Source organism: Chaetodon trifascialis, chromosome 4, assembly GCF_039877785.1.
Source record: "Chaetodon trifascialis isolate fChaTrf1 chromosome 4, fChaTrf1.hap1, whole genome shotgun sequence".
NCBI classification, from domain to species: Eukaryota; Metazoa; Chordata; class Actinopteri; order Chaetodontiformes; family Chaetodontidae; genus Chaetodon; species Chaetodon trifascialis.
This window is the reverse complement of record NC_092059.1, coordinates 27,818,275-27,838,149: the sequence shown is the minus strand read 5'-3', so window position 1 is coordinate 27,838,149 and position 19,875 is coordinate 27,818,275. Positions and strand designations below refer to the sequence as shown.

At 41.5% G+C, this 19,875-nt stretch overlaps 1 protein-coding gene across 6 annotated transcripts in view; it reads left to right on the top strand.

Annotated features, from left to right (window-relative positions):
• Positions 1-19,875, top strand: part of mcf2l2 (MCF.2 cell line derived transforming sequence-like 2) — a 130,805-nt gene that overhangs the window by 30,313 nt on the left and 80,617 nt on the right. For 4 of the 6 annotated variants that reach the window (XM_070960721.1, XM_070960716.1, XM_070960718.1 and 1 more), the window contains exons 2-5: positions 9,419-9,502; positions 13,212-13,326; positions 14,214-14,304; positions 17,619-17,738. In XM_070960721.1, coding sequence (XP_070816822.1) covers positions 9,419-9,502; positions 13,212-13,326; positions 14,214-14,304; positions 17,619-17,738 — 410 coding nt within the window. The remainder of the gene's footprint in view (positions 1-9,418; positions 9,503-13,211; positions 13,327-14,213; positions 14,305-17,618; positions 17,739-19,875) is intronic. The other 2 variants (XM_070960717.1, XM_070960720.1) reach the window with 1 other exon arrangement.

Genomic DNA, 19,875 nt, shown 5'->3' with positions numbered 1-19,875 from the left:
AATGCTGTGAGAACAGTGGAAAGAACAGAGCAGGGAGGTGGGAGGCACATGTGTTTCCTTCAGTATTTGTGAACAATAAGCTCATGTACACACACACACACACACACACACACACACACACACACACACACACACACACACACACACACACACACACACGTAGATATGAATGATACTGGGATTATTACCTTTTATAGTCTTTTAAATTGCTTTCATGTCTAAAACACATTTGAAACTGTACTGACGTTTAATTTTGGTGTCATTTTGTCTCATCTATTTGCTTCTAACTGGTCTTGCTTGCCACTACAGTTTTATATTGCTTAACCACATCGCTTAACTCACTGACTTAACTTACTGACTTAAGGGGCCATCAAAGGGCCTCATTTCTCACAGAGGGGCCAAGTATTTGTCAACATGCATGCAGTCACATTTATGATAAAGCACACCCAGTCACACCTTTTTCAACCTTTTTAATTAAAAAAGTGTAGACGGTAAAACTCATTTTCAATTTCACATTTGAGGATGTGAGCAACTTCAAAGGAAATAAAATAGTATTCAAAAACATGTTTCACAATTTAGTATTAAAAAACATGCACTTTTTTTTTTTTTAATCTTACATTGGACAAGTATAACCTGGTCTTACTTTTTGTTGATCAGAGAAATCACTGTCAGATTGAGAACATCTCTCTCACAGACAGTACCATGTGAGCGGCTTAAGGCAGAGGCAAGATCCAGACAATACTGCTCTAAACTGACTATACAAATTACTACTGTCATTTGGCTCATCTCAAAAAAGCAAAATTCTGCGGTTTTTGTGACGGGAACTGCAACGCCTCACAAATTCAGTCATATCTAAAGACTTTCCCGTTGGGACTCAATGCTCAGGACCCCAAGGTGATTCAAACGACTATCTGCCATTGTTGTTCTAAGTTTATTTTTAATTAAACATAAGTTTATTATTGATTAAAGGGCTTAGGGCTGAAAAGCTCCGCTCACATGAGGCACTGCTCACGGGTATAACAATGGCAATCCTTCCTAGCCTAAACAGCTCATGAAACACCTCCTTGAAAGGTTCTAGAAATACTACAAACTCAAGAAATGTAGTGAAGCACTGCATCCCATCTTTTTCTTTCCTCTCCAAAGCTGATCGTCTCCAGCCCGCCTGTGGTGTCGTAGTCGCGGATGATCGTTGTTGTGTTCATTCAGATGATAGTCTTCTTCTGTCGGTTTATTGACGGTGGATCAGCCTATTTGGCGCACTACTGCCACCAATGGTTAGGCATGGAATTGCATTCACCTTTAATCTGATGGTCATTGTCTAGCAAAATGACAGATGAGTGACAGGACAGGGGCACTTCAGGGGGCCAATTAGATTTCAGATGGGGCCAATGCCCCTATGGCCCCGCCCCTAGAACCGCCACAATACCGTGAACACACACTGTATTTTATTTACTCAATCCCATATACCGTCCTGCTGCCCAGAATACTCACTAGAGCACCAAATGTGGATTAATCCACAACTGAAAATAGTCCTTATCAAGTTACCCCCTGTCTCTGTAATGTTTGCTAAAAACTACACCACTTAACTGTTAAAGAAATTAATAAACCTTTTCAAAAAATAAAATCATATATTCATGACGTATTTAAAGATAAATGTTTTTAATAGTAGGAACCATTCAGCTGAGTGCTATAGACCGAGAAGTCAAAAGGTACAGAGAGATGGACAAATGCATTGCTTTTCATGGGATTTGTTGACAATCAATGTGGCTGCACCCACAAAGGTCAGTGCAGCTCAGGTCAAAGCTAAATAAATTTTAACCTCGACAGTGGACACCTGTGCTCTACTCAGGACATGGCGGATTTAATTCATGGTGGAGGAGGCTCACAAAAGCTGTTTTTCCTCAATAAAGTAAATCATCATCATCAGTGATCACTGACACCTTAGGAGTATTATAGTCCTCCTAAGGTGTCCCATTTGTGGGTCTTGGTTGGAAATGGATTTGCCCTTTTGATGGTCAGCTTCTCTGTCCTTTGTTGCCACTTTCCCACTTCACAAGTCTTCTGGATACATGATTTATTTGAGTAATTTCATTTACCTTTAAGTGGATTTTTGATTAGTCTTGATGTTGATCTTGAACCTGTTCGTCTGACCTCGGAGGGCCCGCTGGCCTTGCAGTTGGAAGGAGAGGATCTGTTCAGGAAGACATGAGTCCAGAATTCACACTGCATGGCCAGCCCTCTGAGTTGGTGTTTTATGGTGGTGGTGACAACACAGCTGATGTTTGCTTCCAAAAACACGCTGATGTTTGTGCGTTTGACACATGCATCTGATGGTGGGACTCCAGGACTCTGATGTGTGTGGTGTAGTTGGTCCAGGTCTCTGCTCTGTACTATAGACTGGGAAAACAACTGCTCTGTAAAGCAGCAGTTTGGCTCTCCCTTGTATATCTAGTTTCTCAAACACTCTTCTGAGTTTCGCAAAGGCCCCGCAGGCACAGCTGACATGATGATGTATTTTTTTGTCCATGTCAGCTCTGAGGGGGTGAGGTTACTGTGGTGGCAGTTCATCCAGGTTTTCCAGTATGAGGAAACCTACTGGAGACGCACTTAAGTGCATCATCTGGACTATAAAGGTTACTTCCACTGGCTGCCAAATGTCCATGAAACGCACAACTGGATCCATGCATATGCATTTGCTCCCCCTCTCACACACACACACACACACACACACACACACACACACACACACACACACACACACACACACACACACTACAGCTCAGCCCCATTCTGCATTTCTCTCTCCCTCTCCCTCCATCTCATTCTTTTTACACACACACACACACACACACACACACACACACACACACACACACACACACACACACACACACACACACACACACTACAGCTCAGCCCCATTCTGCATTTCTCTCTCCCTCTCCCTCCATCTCATTCTTTTTACACACACACATACACACACACACACACACACACACACACACACACACACACACACACACACACACACACACACACACACACACACACACACACACACAGTCTCTTAGCCCTCCCTCTCTGACTTGCGAGGCTGTTTGCTGCTCAGTGCAGAGCTGTTTCACTCCAGCTGGAGCTGGAAAAACTGACCGCAGACGCATGTAACAACTGCAACACACACAGTTCAGGGCTGTGTCTGTGTGTGTCTCTCTGTGTGTGTGTATGTGTGTGTGCGTGAAACTGGAGAAAAGGGAGAGAAAGATTGAGATTTGTTTGTCTGGACATCTGGAAGTTGATGATGAAGAGCATGATGGTGATGAAGGAGCTGCTGTTGTTGACAGACCGGGGTTGCTGCTGGATGTGTTGTCCCCACTGGTTCTGGATACCGTGAGATTACCGTAATTTTAACGGAATTCCTGCTTTTCTGGAAGGATTTACGTTTATGCCTGTGAATATGTTTGAGTCTGGGAGGTGTTAAGATGAAGAGTGTCAAACACGTTATAGGTATGTTCACACAAACACACACTGTAAAACCAGCGTTGAAATGTAGTCGTTTGCCACTTCACACTGAAGTCATTTACTGATTTAAGGTATCTGTCACACTCAGTCAAAACCAATTGTAGCTTGTGTATAGCTGTAGATTTACAGTGGAAATGATCATGTGCTGTATATACACACGCAGTGTCTTGTCCTCACGGGCTGTGTTTAGACACCACAGCAGACTGCCGAGGAGGAACACACACATCTGTTGCCAGCCATGCTTCTCTCTGCCTGGTGTCATCTTTTTTTCCATTTCACCAGTCTGCAGTCTTCTGGTTAGGTGATTAACTTTACTAAGTATTTCCTTTTGCTTTTAAAAGTCTGCTGATGGAATTTTAGTTTCATCCCCACACTGTTATGTTCAGACTATGTCCAAGGTAGCTAGTGAATAAACCAGCTTTAAAATGGATCTTTCTGGTTTCTTTAAATTTACAATATCTTTAAAGGGCCTTTTAAAGCATAATAAGGCTAAATAGTAATAGAGGTTGAACACAGAGCTCATACTTTTTGTCTGTTATATAAAGTTGAGCAGCATTTCTGATACTCAGGGATCAGTCTCTGGAATGTGGCTAATATTCAGTGCTTTTTGGTCATCATTTAACACTGATGTTTCTGAAGTGGTGATGATAAACTCACTCTGCCGTCACCATGACAATAGTGTTTAATATAAGCATTTCAAACACAGTGTAACTGCAAACGATAGGCTCCATCCTGGCAATATATGGTAAGGTTTGAGGAATGTCCCGGGGCTTTATGGCTCTGTGTAAAGCACAAAGCTGAAGCAGAGAGACTGAAGGAAAATAACAGAAAGAAGTGGAGTTCGTGGTGAGTTAGACACAGCAGACACACTCCACACACACAGTCAGTGTGTGTAGCTTGCGTGCTAGCTTACAGTTCACGTTTGTACAGTTGGCACATTGACTGTTTAGGGCGAATAAACAGACTTGCTGTGGCCCTGAAACACACACAAAGGTAAAAGTCATCTTGATCAGTTTGACAACATGCTGCAATGACAGTAAATACAAACAAATACAGATTACACTGCCAAATACAGAACTGCACCTGAAGACAGCAGAAATAAGTTACAAAGAACTGTCTCTGGACACATGGAGACAGCATTCCCACACACACCTAGGACATGAGATTTGTTGTCATGGTCAGTGGCTCAGGAAGTTATTGGAAGTTCCTCAGTGGTGTTGGAAATGAGCAAGAACTGTGAGTTTTTTTTGTCATTCTGATCGCATGATTCAGATATTTTTGCAGACCATAGCGTTAGCCTTTTGCTGATTACTAGCTTGCCAGTGCAACCAGAATGTTAAAATAACAAACAAATAAACAAAAACCCTTTATGTCTGAACAATTCAGCATAATTCATATTTTTAATACTGCAGAGCATGCCATACAGAGTGAGTGTTTTACTTGGTACCTGTTTCCACATCCAGCAGACACGCAGCGATAACATCATTCATTTGGACTCATATTTCATGCTGCCTGATGAATGTAAGTTGTCAGACTTTTTAAGCTCTGCTTTGGTCTCCACCAGCCACAGCAGGAGCTGCTGAAAACAGCTGCCACCTGCAGTTGGATATGAAGCAACTGTCACCCTTTGGTAATACAGAAATGCCACGTCATGCTGAAATGAGCATGCTCAATGCTTCCTCTGTAAGAAGTTTTGACACACATGTGATTGGCTCATAATGATACAAATTACTATCTATTTATATACTTATTTTAGCTTAAATTAATTCTACTCAGGTTGATTCTTTGTACTAACAAGACTTTTGACTTTTGTCACATATCTTCTAGAATACAAAGTAAACCTGGGACTTGAAAAGAATGCATTCAATCTTCAGAAAAAAAAAAAGCATTTCACTTTAAACATTTAAATTCATTTAAATGTTAACGTGTACATTCATTACTGTTTTTCATGCTTTGCTCTTCTGATTAATGCTTAAAGCCCGTCTGCCTCTGTGACAGTTTCAGGTGACCATCACCTGAAGTGTTCAGCAAGCTTTATTTTAAAGCCTGCATATTTATTATTGCTGCCTTGATTGCAGAATGAGAATGTGTTCCCTTGAGGCCTGGGTGAGGATGTTGGACCTGCAGGTCTATTACACACTCTTCCATGATATCAGGCTGGACTATAACCAGGAAAACTGCAACTGAAATGCTGCCATTGTGTCACTGTATTCAATCTAAGAAGATTTGAGTCTTTGCCATAAAACAAGCTGTGTTTTTGATTAGGTTAATTCCCAAATGTTGAGCTCAATCTGTCTGTGAATACCAGCAGCAGCAGCAGTGACAGTGTGTGACAGCATGCTGCTTAATCCACCTAGATTTAGAGCAGATGAATGAAGGTGACAACTAAGGTGTGTATGTGGCATGTGTGTGTGTGTGTGTGCGTGCATGTCGACGTGGGGTGAAGAAGTGTTGGCGCCAACAGTATGTTGCTATAGTAACATGGTGACACCTGACAACTTGGCAGAGAATCAGCTGGGTGTGTTGCAGCTCAGTCAGTTGTCTCCAGGTTCCTTGAGCTGCAGTGTAACTGCTGTTTCAGTGGTTTAACTCCTTTTTCATTTTAGCATAGCCACTCTGTTGTGCTTTTTCAATTACTAAACTGGCAGTGTGACAGCACGATGGGCAGTATGGGCTCTGTCTCAAAGGGTGCTTTCACGCCTATATTTTTCTCAGCTCAGCGTCAGGTGCAGGAGAAGAAGTGGAGGGACGCCTAACAGCAGCATCAGTCACCGTTAAGAGAACTTTAGGATAGTGTTTTTGTTTGTTTGTTTGTTTTCTGGATATCAGTCCAGAGAAGTAATCCCACCTTGCATCCTAACTGATTTCTGATAAGTTATGAAATGATGTGCTTCAGACCTTTTGACCTTCCATTGTCCTTCCTTCTCTGCACAGTCTCTGAAAGCCTGCAGTGTGATCGTTCAGTCATAGGAGATTATTTGATTTTAGTTTCCTACTTTTAAATGCTAAAATTTGGAGGAGGAGTAAACATGAAGTCATACAGACTGACAGGTAACTCACAGTTTGGACAGTTTTAGTGTCCGTCATACTGCAACATCAGTACATCATCAGGAACACGTGAAGAAATCAAATTGTGGTGACTGACAGCCATTGATGCAGTAAGAGAGCTGGACATGCAATGCAACTAATCAGTCTTGGTGCGAGTTTGTCCCACTGTGTATGCAACCAAAAAATCCCCTGCGGCCCAAAAAGCATTGTCCCCACATGCAACCATTATGAAGGAGACCTCTGTAAAACCGACAGGACTCAAACTGAAAACAAGGTCAACTATTAATCTTTGTATCATGAATTTTCAATCCTTGAGGGTGTTATGTTTGTAAAAGTTTCCCAAAGTCTAGAAAAGCTATTTTATTGACTCTGCATCATAAGTATTATTATACTGCAAATACACTGCATGTTATGAGTGTGACAAACAGGTACAGACGGTAAAAAAAGAGTAATGTTCAGGAAGAGATTCATTAAAATGCATCAAGATGAAGTGAATTTACAGTCCAGTTTACTGTCTGTGTCTTCTGCTGCTGCTGAGAGAAAAGATGTTTGATTGGTCAGGCATACATTTTTGTCATTCACCAAGTTTCATATTATTCATTTTCTGATTCTAACCAATCCATACGTGAGGCTCTGCTGCGCGTCATACAGCAGAGAACAGCCTCCAGCTGTGCTTTCTGAGAGGCCTGAACACAGTAATATTTTGCCCCATACCCAGACTCCAAACAGTAATACTCAGTCTGAACTTGATCTGATGATGTTACATCAGATGAGGTGTTTGACTGTCCGTCATAATTAAACTAATTAGGGTACATCATTGTGAGTGTATAAAATGGTTATGCAGTCAAGTATAGAAATTGAGAAGTTAGTCTAGCCTGCTTCAAATGCTGGGCTGGTTGTGTAGACGATTCAAATGTCAGTCCGAACCGAGAGAATGATCTTCTGTTCAGTTCCAGCCTGCCTCACCTCAGCTTTCTGAAGCAGTCATACATCCCTGAGTGTTCTCATACTGTCGGCTGAGCAGGAACTCCCTTTGTCAAACTGAGGAATGTCCCGGCTGTTCAGGACAGTTTACAGCTTTCCTCATGGGACCATAATTGTGGTTAGACTGAACAGGAGTAGCTGCCCAACATAGAAACAAATGACAGCTAACTAGGTTGCAGCTAATTGTAGTTGTCCAAAACATCTTCAGAGACCTTGCTATGTTATTGCCTCAATTCTAGCCTGTAAACTCCCAAATCAAGAATCCCACTGGTTCCATTACTATGTACTGAGTGTGTGATGCAACCTGACATCTGCTCACTGTGTATGAGCACTTCCTGCACTCTGCCTCTTCAGCCTTCCGTCAGTTTCTAAAAACAAATGTTTCTGTGGAGCCTTGAAGTGGTCATCCATCTCGTCTGTCTGCACCACTCCTTTCTGCTTTGATGTTGCAACAATACTGAACATCCTCCGTGCGAAGGTGCCCAGCTCTGCTTGCATAACCGTGCTGATACATTCCTGGTCAGAGATAACATGTCCATTCTCCTACAAATTAAAAGTAAAATAAAAAAAAAAAACTTCACTTATTGACCACATACTAGCTTTTCCTGTAGCTTTTAAACGGACTCCATCCACAGAGGAAGCAGTTGAAAGCTGTGGAAAAAGCTAATAAGAGGACCTTGAGTTGAGACCAAAATGTTGCTTTCAAGTTTAAGCACAAGCTGTTTGGCTAAGGTTTCCCTACATGTTCAATGGCATACAGTAAATTAGAGCCTTTCAGTGACTTTGTATGTTAAATCTGCCTTTTTAAAACCAGTCAGTTATAATTCATTGTGTGGTTCAGTGTGGTGAATATGAGATGTTCAAAAGACAGATTTTGGGTGGAGCATGTATTTGTGTATGTGTGATCAGCAAAACTCTTCCAAACATTTGTGAGAAGAACAGACTGTAGTGGAAGCTGTACTTTCAATGTGCTCGGTATATCAGCAGACTCAGACACTAAGAACAGAGGTGCATTGATATTGCTTCCATTAAAGCCAAGACTCACTACCATCCCTTGTGCTCTCCTTGCCCCCGCCCATAACCTAGCCAAGCATGTTTTAGATTGATAAAGCAGAGCCAGTGTTAATGCATGTCTTTATTCTCTGTGACAGAGAAAGGTTTGTTCACTGTACACTGCACTTTGAGCTTCAGGCTGCAGGGGAACCATAATCATCATTAAACCGGAGCAATCATACATGGCTACACAAGGCTTTTCTCATTCCCAGAGGGTCAAATACCGATCCTGTGTCAAGCCCCTTGGCCTCTCATACAGACACACAGGATACCCTGTAGCATGTGACAGCACTCGATGATAAAACTTGAACTGAAACTTCTGAAAATAACGTTGAAGTTGGCATTATGTTATGTTTTCTGCTTTTTAAAGAACACCACCAGCTACAAGATAAATCAAAATCATTATCAAACATCAAAGCTTAACATTACATGTGAAAATTAATGTAGCTAACGTTAGCTAGGAGCTACGTTTTAACCAACAGTATGCGCACCTTTCTTCAATGTGCTTGTGAAAATTAGAAGGGGAGGTTTTAAAAGCAGAGATCTCAGGGTTCCAGGACACAGCAAGCGCTTCATCGTGTAACTGTTGTCTTTTTAGATTTTGGTATAAATTGTGGCCACATGTGGACAGGGTGTGACTGCACTATTTTTATTCATTGAATGTGTCTGTGTCCCAGCTGTCCTGTATGTGTTTCAGGTGTATCCAGTCATACTGTTTCTTTTGAATATGAATTGGATTCTTCAGCATGGGGAGGATAACTCAGTGCGTGCATGAGTGTGTGCCTTCATCTCATCAGTGTGTCCCTCCTTACAGATGAGATCATGCAGCAGGAGATCAGGCCCCTGCTGGCAGTGGACATCATCGAGCAGCTTCATCGCCAGTTTGCCTTGCTCTCAGGTAAGAAACAAGTCACTGTCCTGCTGTCCACACCTGGAGTTTCCAGTGCATTTTAGTGGAGTTGTGGATTCAAATTTTTGATGACATCATCGGGTGGTTTCTCAGACTTGACAATGCTCCTCCAGAGACACAGAAGACATTATACAACTGTGTCCACAGGGTGAACGGTAATCCTCCTGACTATAGTAGAATGACCATTAAGTGTAAAATCAGTGGAGTCGCCCATAATCTACTAACCACATCAATCTGTACCCCATGGAACCTAGTCATTGAATGGTATCACACACCTCACACTCTGCTCTACTATATAGTGTCCACTAGGACTCCACTTTATTTGCAGCAGGTGACATTTCTCCTGTACTGTACTGTTGTTTAAGTAAAATATTTGCTACCAGCATCGTCTTCTTCCCAGTGCCACCTCCACTGTCATGTCTTCTTCTCCCTTTATACTTACTGGAAGTGAAAGTTTCTCTTGTAATCCATCTGATGCAGCAGCACATTCCCTGCAGTTTCTAAGCTGGTGTTGTGTTTCTGTTGGGTCACAGAAGAAAGGAATTTATGTGGAAAACAGCTGCTTGCTTCTCTTATGAGGTTTTATTCTTCACAGATGAACTCACCCAACCATGAGTAGTATGTGTTAACAGAAAAGAAAAACAAAGCAAAACACAGCAAAGCCTCCAGTGGACTGTTCAATTGGTGTTGTGACTGTTGAAGGAGAATAAAAGTGGAAATCTAGTGGCGCGATATGTGGACGTGACTGGTTTGCTTACACATGACACAGCGGTTCACTGGAGGTTTATCAGCCCATCTAACTCCCTGCAACTAAGGAAATAAGCATATTCCCCAGAATGCTGGCCTTTTCCCTTAAAGACACAGTAAAATGACTGACTATGTATCTATCTATCTATCTATCTATCTATCTATCTATCTATCTATCTATCTATCTATCTATCTATCTATCTATCTATCTATCTATCTATCTATCTATCTATCTATCTATCTATCTATCTATCTTGAGTTGCATGTAGTAACTGCGATATCTGTAACTCGTTCTAGAGTCGCTGATCTCACTGGTTTTCTATGTGTTATGACATTGGGGACGATTATTTTAAGGATAATGTCCCTGTTCAAGTGTGGCTGGTAAAAGTCTGTGGTGGGGACGCAGGATAGGCTGCTGAGTCCAGTTTCTCTGTGTCACTCTTAGGACACTCCATACGTTGGTTTCGCATGATTTTCACATTTTCCGTGTTTAGAGCCACTCTAGTGAAGATGCCGTCGGGATGGCAGGTTGGTCAAACACTTTGGTCCAGACGGACATTTCACATATTCCCAATATCCAAACTAACTTTTAATTGGATTAGTAGCATATATGGTAGAGATGTACACAGCAGTCTGCGCTGCAGCCTGTATCTCGTTCTTATGTTTTATGTCACATATTGTGTTTTAATTGTCTAACTTGATTGTCCCTCAGCTGTCTCTGTTTGAATCCCTGAAATACAATTTGAGGCTACAGTTCCCGACCCTGTTGGTGTAATAGTATGTAAATTTCAGGTAGTAATTTAGAGTTCTGCAGCTCTCACCATCAGACTGCAATCAAAGAATAAAAGGACACTATAGTCTAATACTGTGGGAAAGGATGCCTGAAACTGCAGTACAAAACATTTGTTGAATGGATCATTTACGTAAGCATGGCATGACTGGCCTCAGGAATTGTTCACAGTTGAGTTTATACCTCCTGAAAGCACTGTGGAAAGTATCTGTCCACCACAAACAGCCCAGCTGCTGTCAGTCCCATGTGAAAGTCTCCACTGGTGCTGCATGGCCACCAGTTTGTGCATTAAAATAGGTACAAGCAGATCCTCACTTTTGTCTAAAACAGTGTGAGGTAAGACTTAAAACCATATTAAAGAACAACATGAACTGTTTCTGTTAGTTTGCCTTTTCATCGTGGATGTGGTTCTACATTGGGAAGCACAGTTAGTCACTGCAGTGCAGCTGCTGAGAAGTCACATCACTTTATTTTGAAAAGCTGAGACAGGGATATTGCTTCTGGCTGCCCTCAGACTTTCCAGATGTGTTGTTACCGGTGGCACAGCAGCCTGTGTGGTTCAACAGGGATGCTTCTCATTCCTTCTCTGAGTCCTCTCACAACAGCCAAAATAACAACTGTTAAGAAAAATCCCTCTCTCAGCATTACTTGCCTCCAGAGTTACATAAGTTTAACACAGGCCTGGTTTACGGCTTTGACCGCATGTGTGTGTCTATTGTGCGTGTGTGTGCCTTCTCAGTGGGATGTGGGTTGGTGTGGTATGATCCATGGGTGGATATTTTCGTCTTTTTTCTTTACATACAATTTTGTCACATGTGAACTGAAACCATTCTTCTTTTACAGTGTGTCTGTCTCTGTCCTCTTCCTCTCATACAGTGTACACAGAAATGTGCCTTGGATTTTTTTCTTGTTATGTCATATTCTTTTATGGACTTTGACCAGCTGCAGGTGGTGCTCTTTTCTTCACCTCTTCAGCCATGATGGCTCTCAGTCCTCCGTTCTTCTGTTCACTGGCAAACAAATTCTAAACACAGCACATTACTCTACTGACAAATCTTTCTAAAAGACGGTTAGAGGATGCCTGCATCAGACATTTTACACATTGTACAGTAAAGAGAGCAGAAATTTCTCAAACCTAAATGAATGGTCCAATGTAAGTCCAGTATCAAGTCTTCTTTCAGCTCTCACGCTCACTTCATAGTCAGTCGAATCACTGATTAGCAGAGCTTTAGATGTTTTTCTGATGTATATGTTCTGAAAGCAGGGATCAGTACTGTAATGTAGGAGAACTACTTAGTACTACCAGGTTTTCTGTGTATAAATGAGTGTGTGGTAATTTGATTAAGCTCGACTTTATTTAGAAATAAGAGCAAGCAATATATTAAAAACAATTAGAGTTTTAAAAATAGATTTTGAGACAGAGCAAATTTACAATGCAGTGGGAGCAGGCCAGGAAACCACATGCTTATCTCAGAATATAGTTATTTTTTTCTCTAATACTAGCATTAGTATTACGAAAAGGATTAATTTTATATTCAAATTACCTCAGACTTGCACACTTCTGCAGTGTTGGTCATTTCTAAAATCACACATATTATTGTTCTCTCCAAGTAACAAGTTGTAGTGGATCTCTGGTGCCAGAGGATTTTTAGCTCAAGGTCGCCATCTTGTGACTTTATGCGGTAAATTGTCAAATAAATGGTCAAATTTGTTGACTGTCTGGGATACACCTCAATGTTTCCAGGAACACGGTTCAGCCTCCTCAGCTCACTGCCCAGTGGAAAGACAAACTCATGCTGTGCAGCAAACGTTGCTCAAACCTGGCAGACATTTATTTTACACTCTAGTGCAGATCCCAAAGTTTCAAGCAACCATACATCACAATCAAGCTGAATTTGTGGGACGTGTATAAAATGAGGCATGACCAGACATCTAGTATTAACATACAGTATATCCATCATCAGTCAAGCCAAGTCAAGTCCATTTCTATTTCTATTGTCCAGTATCACAAATTACAATTTGCCTCAAAGGATTTTGAGGGGACTGGCTTCGCAGAATATACAGTACTATGTAACACTGTCAGACAGTGTGAGATGTGTGGGTGCGTTTATGCCTGAAGGACTTGAAGGATAGTAAATGTGTGGTGTTTTTGTGTTGCAGGAGGGCGAGGCAAAGATGGCGCCCCCATCATCACCTTCCCAGAGTACTCAGGCTTCAGCGAAGTGCCAGAGGAAGACTTCCTCAATGTCGTTACTTACCTGACCAGCATCCCCAGGTACACACACTGAAAACTTTGTTTACACTGTGGCTATCTTCACACAATCAGGCTCTTGCTCCTCATGCCACCCATTGGCCAGAAGAAGGCCTCTCTCTGCTCAATGGACATCAGTAAAGGAGCCTGTACATGACCTCCATTTAGGCTTTCATACACTCCAGCATTAAAAAGTCACATTAAATAAGTTTTGATGTAGTTTACTGTAAAGGATGAACATGGCAGCGAGCTCAAGGTGCCATGATTTCTATTCCATGTACACTGATAAGGTCATTCCTGTCATCTACACACAACACCTACACTATAATACCAAGATTGATTGACTGATTGTCCTTCAGTGACATGACTGAATTGATCTTCTTACAGGACCCTGGGCAAAATGAGCTGGTGGGCCTCTTTTAAGCACCCCTTCTTTCCTACTCCATGCAATGTGTTGTTTTTCTAGACTGAAATACTGCCTGACCACAGAAACTCTGTGGTACCTCGTTTAAGCACAACTGTTAATCAATACTCAACATATAAACATAAAACTGAAGTAATAAGAAAATAGTTATTAATCATTTTAGATGTGTTTTAGCGCTGCATATTCCCAAATAACTCTCAGTCAGTTAGCACAGTCTAGTTGAGCCTTGCTGGTCAGGTAACCTAAATGCTGAGAATATAGAAACAGAAGTCATTCATGTATCCCTGCAAGATGGTTCGACGTACCTGTGGCAATTCTAACTAATAGCAGGGAAATGACCTCATTGTGGTGAACCTTTTGATGTGTTCCTTCCTTATCCAAGTTTGCTCTTCATCCACCAATATGAGGTAATTTGTTAGCTTACACTGACACACGCATGCCCAAAGCAGCAGTCCAGTCACATGTCTTCTCTATGTCCTGTCTCCAGCCTGGATGCTGCAAGCATCGGCTTCGTCATCATCATCGACCGGCGGAAGGACAAGTGGAGCTCAGTAAAGGCCTCTCTATCCAGGATCGCTGTAAGTCCTCTGAGACACCAAGTATTCAAATCACATAGAAATGCATACCAGTATATACAGACTAAATCTGCATCATTTCAAGTGTAACCAAACAAACCACCGATCAAACCGACACCCTCATACCTAAATGATTGCCAGTGACTCTCAGAACGACGTATACCGCTGTCGTAGTGCACAGCTACAGGCCACACCGACCTCATATTCACTTTGTTAAACAGTTGCTGTTTGCTGAGGTTGAGGCATCAAAACTACTTGGTAAAAAAAAACTATGTTACATGACTTAAAATAAGTCAGCGCTGACAGTTTCACATAGACACAAACAGCGCTGCTGTTGAGAGTCTGTTTGACTCATGCATCTGCTCCACCTTCCTTCAAATGCAGACCTTCTTGCTCTTTATACTACTTCATCTGACTTCCTCTTTTGCTTCTGTCATAATTACTACAACTACTACAGGTGGCTGCCTAACAATTCACGTCAATGTGAATCATAACAACCTGCGACCTGCATGGTCACATCCCTGGTCCAGACGAGCTCAATCAAACACTGAAAAAAAATATGTTTAGTCCTACATTTGAAATTCTAAATACACATTTTGTTTTATTTATGTTTTACACAGCGTCCCAACCTTTTGAAATTGTTGTTATATGTGTACTTGGATGTAAAAAGCAGGTCCACCTTTTCCACTGGGACACTGTATTATAGAAATGATTATGCTCTGTGGGACTCTCTACAAACACAGTTATCCTCCCTTAGCACATGTTTTAAGGTGGATGAAGCTTCATATGATTCAAATAATAGATCCAATGACCTTTGGTACTTGTTATTTTTGCTTCATATTTGGAATATATAATATATTACAGTATTTGTACATCAAACAAGTACAGTGGCTCATAACTAACTAAATACAATGATTTATAAGTCGCGGAAAGCATAGAACCTGCAGATGCAAAACACTATTGTACAACAGTTTCACACCGATGGCATATGGAAAGGAATATTTTGCCTGAATTAATTTATTCTTGGTTTAGTTTTTTGTTTGCTTGTTTTTCTTTTTTGGGATGAGCTAGTCCTTTCCCCTGGTCTGTGGAGAACATTGTACTGAAGCTCAGTGCTGTAACATGTATTTTTGTCCTCTAGAGGGCAGTCTATGGAAAATTAAACCTATTGCTTACTAACCCTCACCACAAGGCCACAGCCATGATGTGTGACTCCTCATATGAGATCTCATGTTTAATAGTAAGCAGTTAAATCAAGGAATTGCTGTCCCTCCTCCTCATTATTTCATGTGAAATAATGTGAACTTTTAGAGGTCTGAAGAGGTGAAAACTATTTCAAAAGCTTTAAAGCTGCAGTAGGTAACTTGTATAAAAGTTGCCTGTGAATATTCTCATTCATCCAGGTCATTGTAAGCTTCAGGGCATTCAATCGATCGCAACTGGACTTTGTCAGTTTGTCTTGGAAGACGTTTCGCCTCTCATCTGAGCATGCTTCATCAGTTCATGCGCACCGGACTAGATAGGACAGCTCTAGTCTGATGAAATGGTGTTAGGTTCAAGTATTTATCCTCTGAGTGAGGCCAACCCCCAAAACCAAGGATGGTATCACTCTATTGTGAGGCAAACGATCCCCCATTAAGGTGGGGTAGGGTAACTCTTCAGGTCTAGACTCAGCTGTTTACCTGCATCTCAAGGAGGAAGCACACTCCTTTGAGGATAAAAATGTGCATATTCTGGACAGAGAAGACAGATGGTTTGAAAGAGGAGTGAGAGAAGCCTTCCATGTCAAGGTTGAAAAACCATCTCTGAACAGAGGGGGAGGTCTGAGACACCACCTATCTCCCACATACAGTGCTGTCCTTTCATCTCTTCCAAAGAGATTCAAAAACTTAGCCTCTGAAAATAAACAACAAAGCTATTCACACATGGCTCAAGGAGCCTCCCAATGACAAGAATGGGACACTAACGAGGCAGACGACTGTCTTGACACCCAAGGGTCGCACCCTACCCCGCCTTAATGGGGGATCGTTTGCCTCACAATAGAGTGATACTATCCTTGGTTTTGGGGGTTGGCCTCACTCAGAGGATAAATACTTGAACCTAACACCATTTCATTGGACTAGAGCTGTCCTATCTAGTCCGGTGCGCATGAACTGATGAAGCATGCTCAGATGAGAGGCGAAACGTCTTCCAAGACAAACTGACAAAGTCCAGTTGCGATCGATTGAATGCCCTGAAGCTTGTATAAAAGTTGTTGTTTTTTTTTTGTCATATTTGCTAAAACTGTCCCTATGCCCAGACAGCAGCGCATGAAACATGTAATCTGTGAAAAAAACAAAAACAAAAACCCACTCCATTGGTCCCACCTACTGCTCCTACTGCAAGAGAGCCAGAGGAGCATCTGAGGGAGTGTCTGACACCTGTCAATCACTACTCACACACGCTGTGAACTGCTGTCAAACAGCTCAGTGAGCGGCGTCAGGATCCTAGAGAAAGCTATAGCGGAGCCACCCGCAAAGGAGAAACTGCCCATACCGCCGCTGCCAACAACAGCAGATACAGCTAAGACAGCAAATAACCATACAGCTGATATGGTGATTGTTACAGTAACACTCCACAGCGCATCCGGTATGTTAGCGACTGTCATGTAACGGCTGGGCAGAGTTAGCTTGTTTCCGATGCTAAGGCTAATGTTACTGGTTGTCATGGCAGCCGGGCAGACGCTGCAGGGAGGAGGGGCTTGCAGGCAGGGCATGAGTGCAGCGGAGAGGGAGGGGGAGTGACGTGGAAGTTTTGTTGGTTCAAATTTTCAGGCTAAGTCTGCTCTCCTCTCAATCTTACCTACTACAGCTTTAAAGCAAAAGCGGGAAATTAGATAAATAAAAGAAAAACAAGGGGAAAAAAAACATAACCTTGTGTAGCAGATAAGATAATGAGTTCCAAACTATGGAAAAGCATTTGTATTTTTTGATGACTGACACTAGTACTTGCATGTTCCTTTGGAAATCTCCACCCAGCAGAACATTGAGACCTAATGTTAGCTCTGGATGTACACATAGTGGTACTGGTGGCCAGTAGAAATTACAACACTATTTGTGCTGCAGTCTGCTGCATTTAACAGGTTTGCTGCATATTTCTGCTGTTTTGTAATGTCTGAGACCCGGTTGCTCTAATAACTAGCATGCAAGCATCATTAGAAAACACATTAATATCATCAAGAGGATGTGTGTCTGTATACGCTTTGTATAGAATGAATGTGTGAATGAAATGAGGGCTTACAGATGTATTGTAAATTCACATGATGTTGTGTTATCTAGGGGGCGTTTCCAGGAAACCTGCAGCTGGTGTTGGTGCTGAGACCGTCCAGGTTCTTCCAGAGGGCTATAGCAGACATCGGGATCAAGCTGCACAAGGATGACTTTAAAATGAAGGTACCGGTAAGCATAATTCAACACCAACCACACAGACTCTATCAGCTGCAATCAAAAAAATGTATGGATTTTTTTTTTACCAGAAAAGGTGGTGAATTAGTCTTTTTATCAAGGACAAAACTGGTAACCCTCCTCAGCAAACATTCAGATAACGATGCAAAACCTTTGCAATCCTGAAAACTCATGTTCAGTTCAATACAGAATAGCTGCACAAAAAAACAAAAAAAACAAAAGCAAAGTACGAATAATATCCATGTTTCTGTGGCTGCTGCCACTTTTTTCCAGACTTTTTTCACAGTACAGCTACAGTGCAATCTTCATGCAGTACACTCAGCATGTGGTCAACAAGGTGCACCTGAATCAATACAGGTGTGAATCCCAGGTTGAGCCCTACCATCAGTGACAGCATCTACACAACTCCAAAGTCTCATATATCGGTTCCATATCAATTGATAGGATAAAAACAAAGAACCTGGCAATGTACAGTAGTGTTATAATAAAGCCATCCGACCTCAATGCATGATATAACTGTGGTAAATATGTTTACAGACCATTATTAAAAAAAACAATGTAAGAATACAGTGTAATAAATGAACAAACAAGAGTAACCCAATGTACTGGCTGATAATCAGTCATCAATGAAATAGCTCAATCAGCAGATCATGAATGAGATTTAGAGAACTGTGTAAAAAGAATCTAAAACCCCAATCCTCGTTCAGCCCTTGAGGAGATCCAGTGTTCAGGGCATACACCCAACACATTGTGTTTGTTTTCACAGCCTCTAGGAGGAGTGGTATCAATGGCTCTGAGTGGATGCTGTGACCTGCTATCAGGTTTTCAACATGCCCTCATCTGATACCAGATCTGTGTTCACCAGCACAGACATAGGTTTATATATGGAGCCTCTTGGTGACATGCTGAGTATGACCTGACAAAGATGGAAATTCCATAAAAACAAATCTCTTGGGAGCATGTTTAATGTGTGAGCAATAGTTTGTGGCTGTGGAATCTAAAGTATGCTACTAATGTCGAAACAGGAAACAGTTTTTACTGTCACAAAGGACTCTGGTGAAGGAGCACCACATGGAATGCAGCTCTGCAGTGGTGAACTGGCCATTTCTTAAGACGCACTGATGTTATTTCCTCAGCTGATGGTGGTATCTTGAATGAGTGCACCTTGCACAGTTTGCTGCCTGCCTGCTCAGCACAGGGCAAAAGCTCAGCTCAGTGTTCTGTGATATATAAACCTCACTGAAATCACACAAACCCCTTCATTCATGTTTTGTTCATCTTACCCATTCACACACAAAAATACAGTTTTGTTTAAATCATGGCATTCCACTGTGGACTCTTTGAAAACTTGGTACAGTATATCACAATAAAGGATGTGGTTTAGGATGAAGCAATGCATGCTTCAGGCAGCTCTGTGGCCATCTCAGCCTGACCTCTGAGCGCTCATTATTTCCTTAGACTTTGAATATTTGGTCCCACACCTTTTACATGGAAATTGTCTGCCTTGTAAGCCTGTTTTTTTTAGGAGAAGTTTGCCTTCATGGCTTTCTGCCAGAGAGCCTTCATGATGTCAGGTGACATAGTCGACATGCAAAGAGGGGAAGGTCCACACTGTGAGCAGATTGTAGTGGATGAGTGGATCAAACACAGGACTAACAGCCATGAAACTGCAGTTTAAGTGCTGTGTGAAATAAAAAATAAATATTTTCTTTTTATTTTTAGAGTTATTATTTTCAGTTTGTAGATTTAGGACATGGTTTGTCCAAGGACAAGAACAGCAGCTGTCCGTCAGAAAGCCAAGATATGTTCAGACAAGTCTATGTCAGCTACGCCCTGCTAAATAAACTGTAGTCCTCAACCCAGTGTTTCCATCCAAAACACCAGGCAACCGGTGTGTGCCTCAACTTCTTAGGCAAGGCAAGGCAAATTTCTTTGTATGGAACAATTCATACACAAGGCAATTCAAAGTGCTTTAAAGAAGTATAGAAATACATTAAAATCATACATTTCAAAGAAAGAAAGAAAGAAAGAAAGAAAGAAAGAAAGAAAGAAAGAAAGAAAGAAAGAAAGAAATTAGCAGAGAATATAAAAATAAAAATAAAATAAGATAAAATACATTTAAAGGAAAATT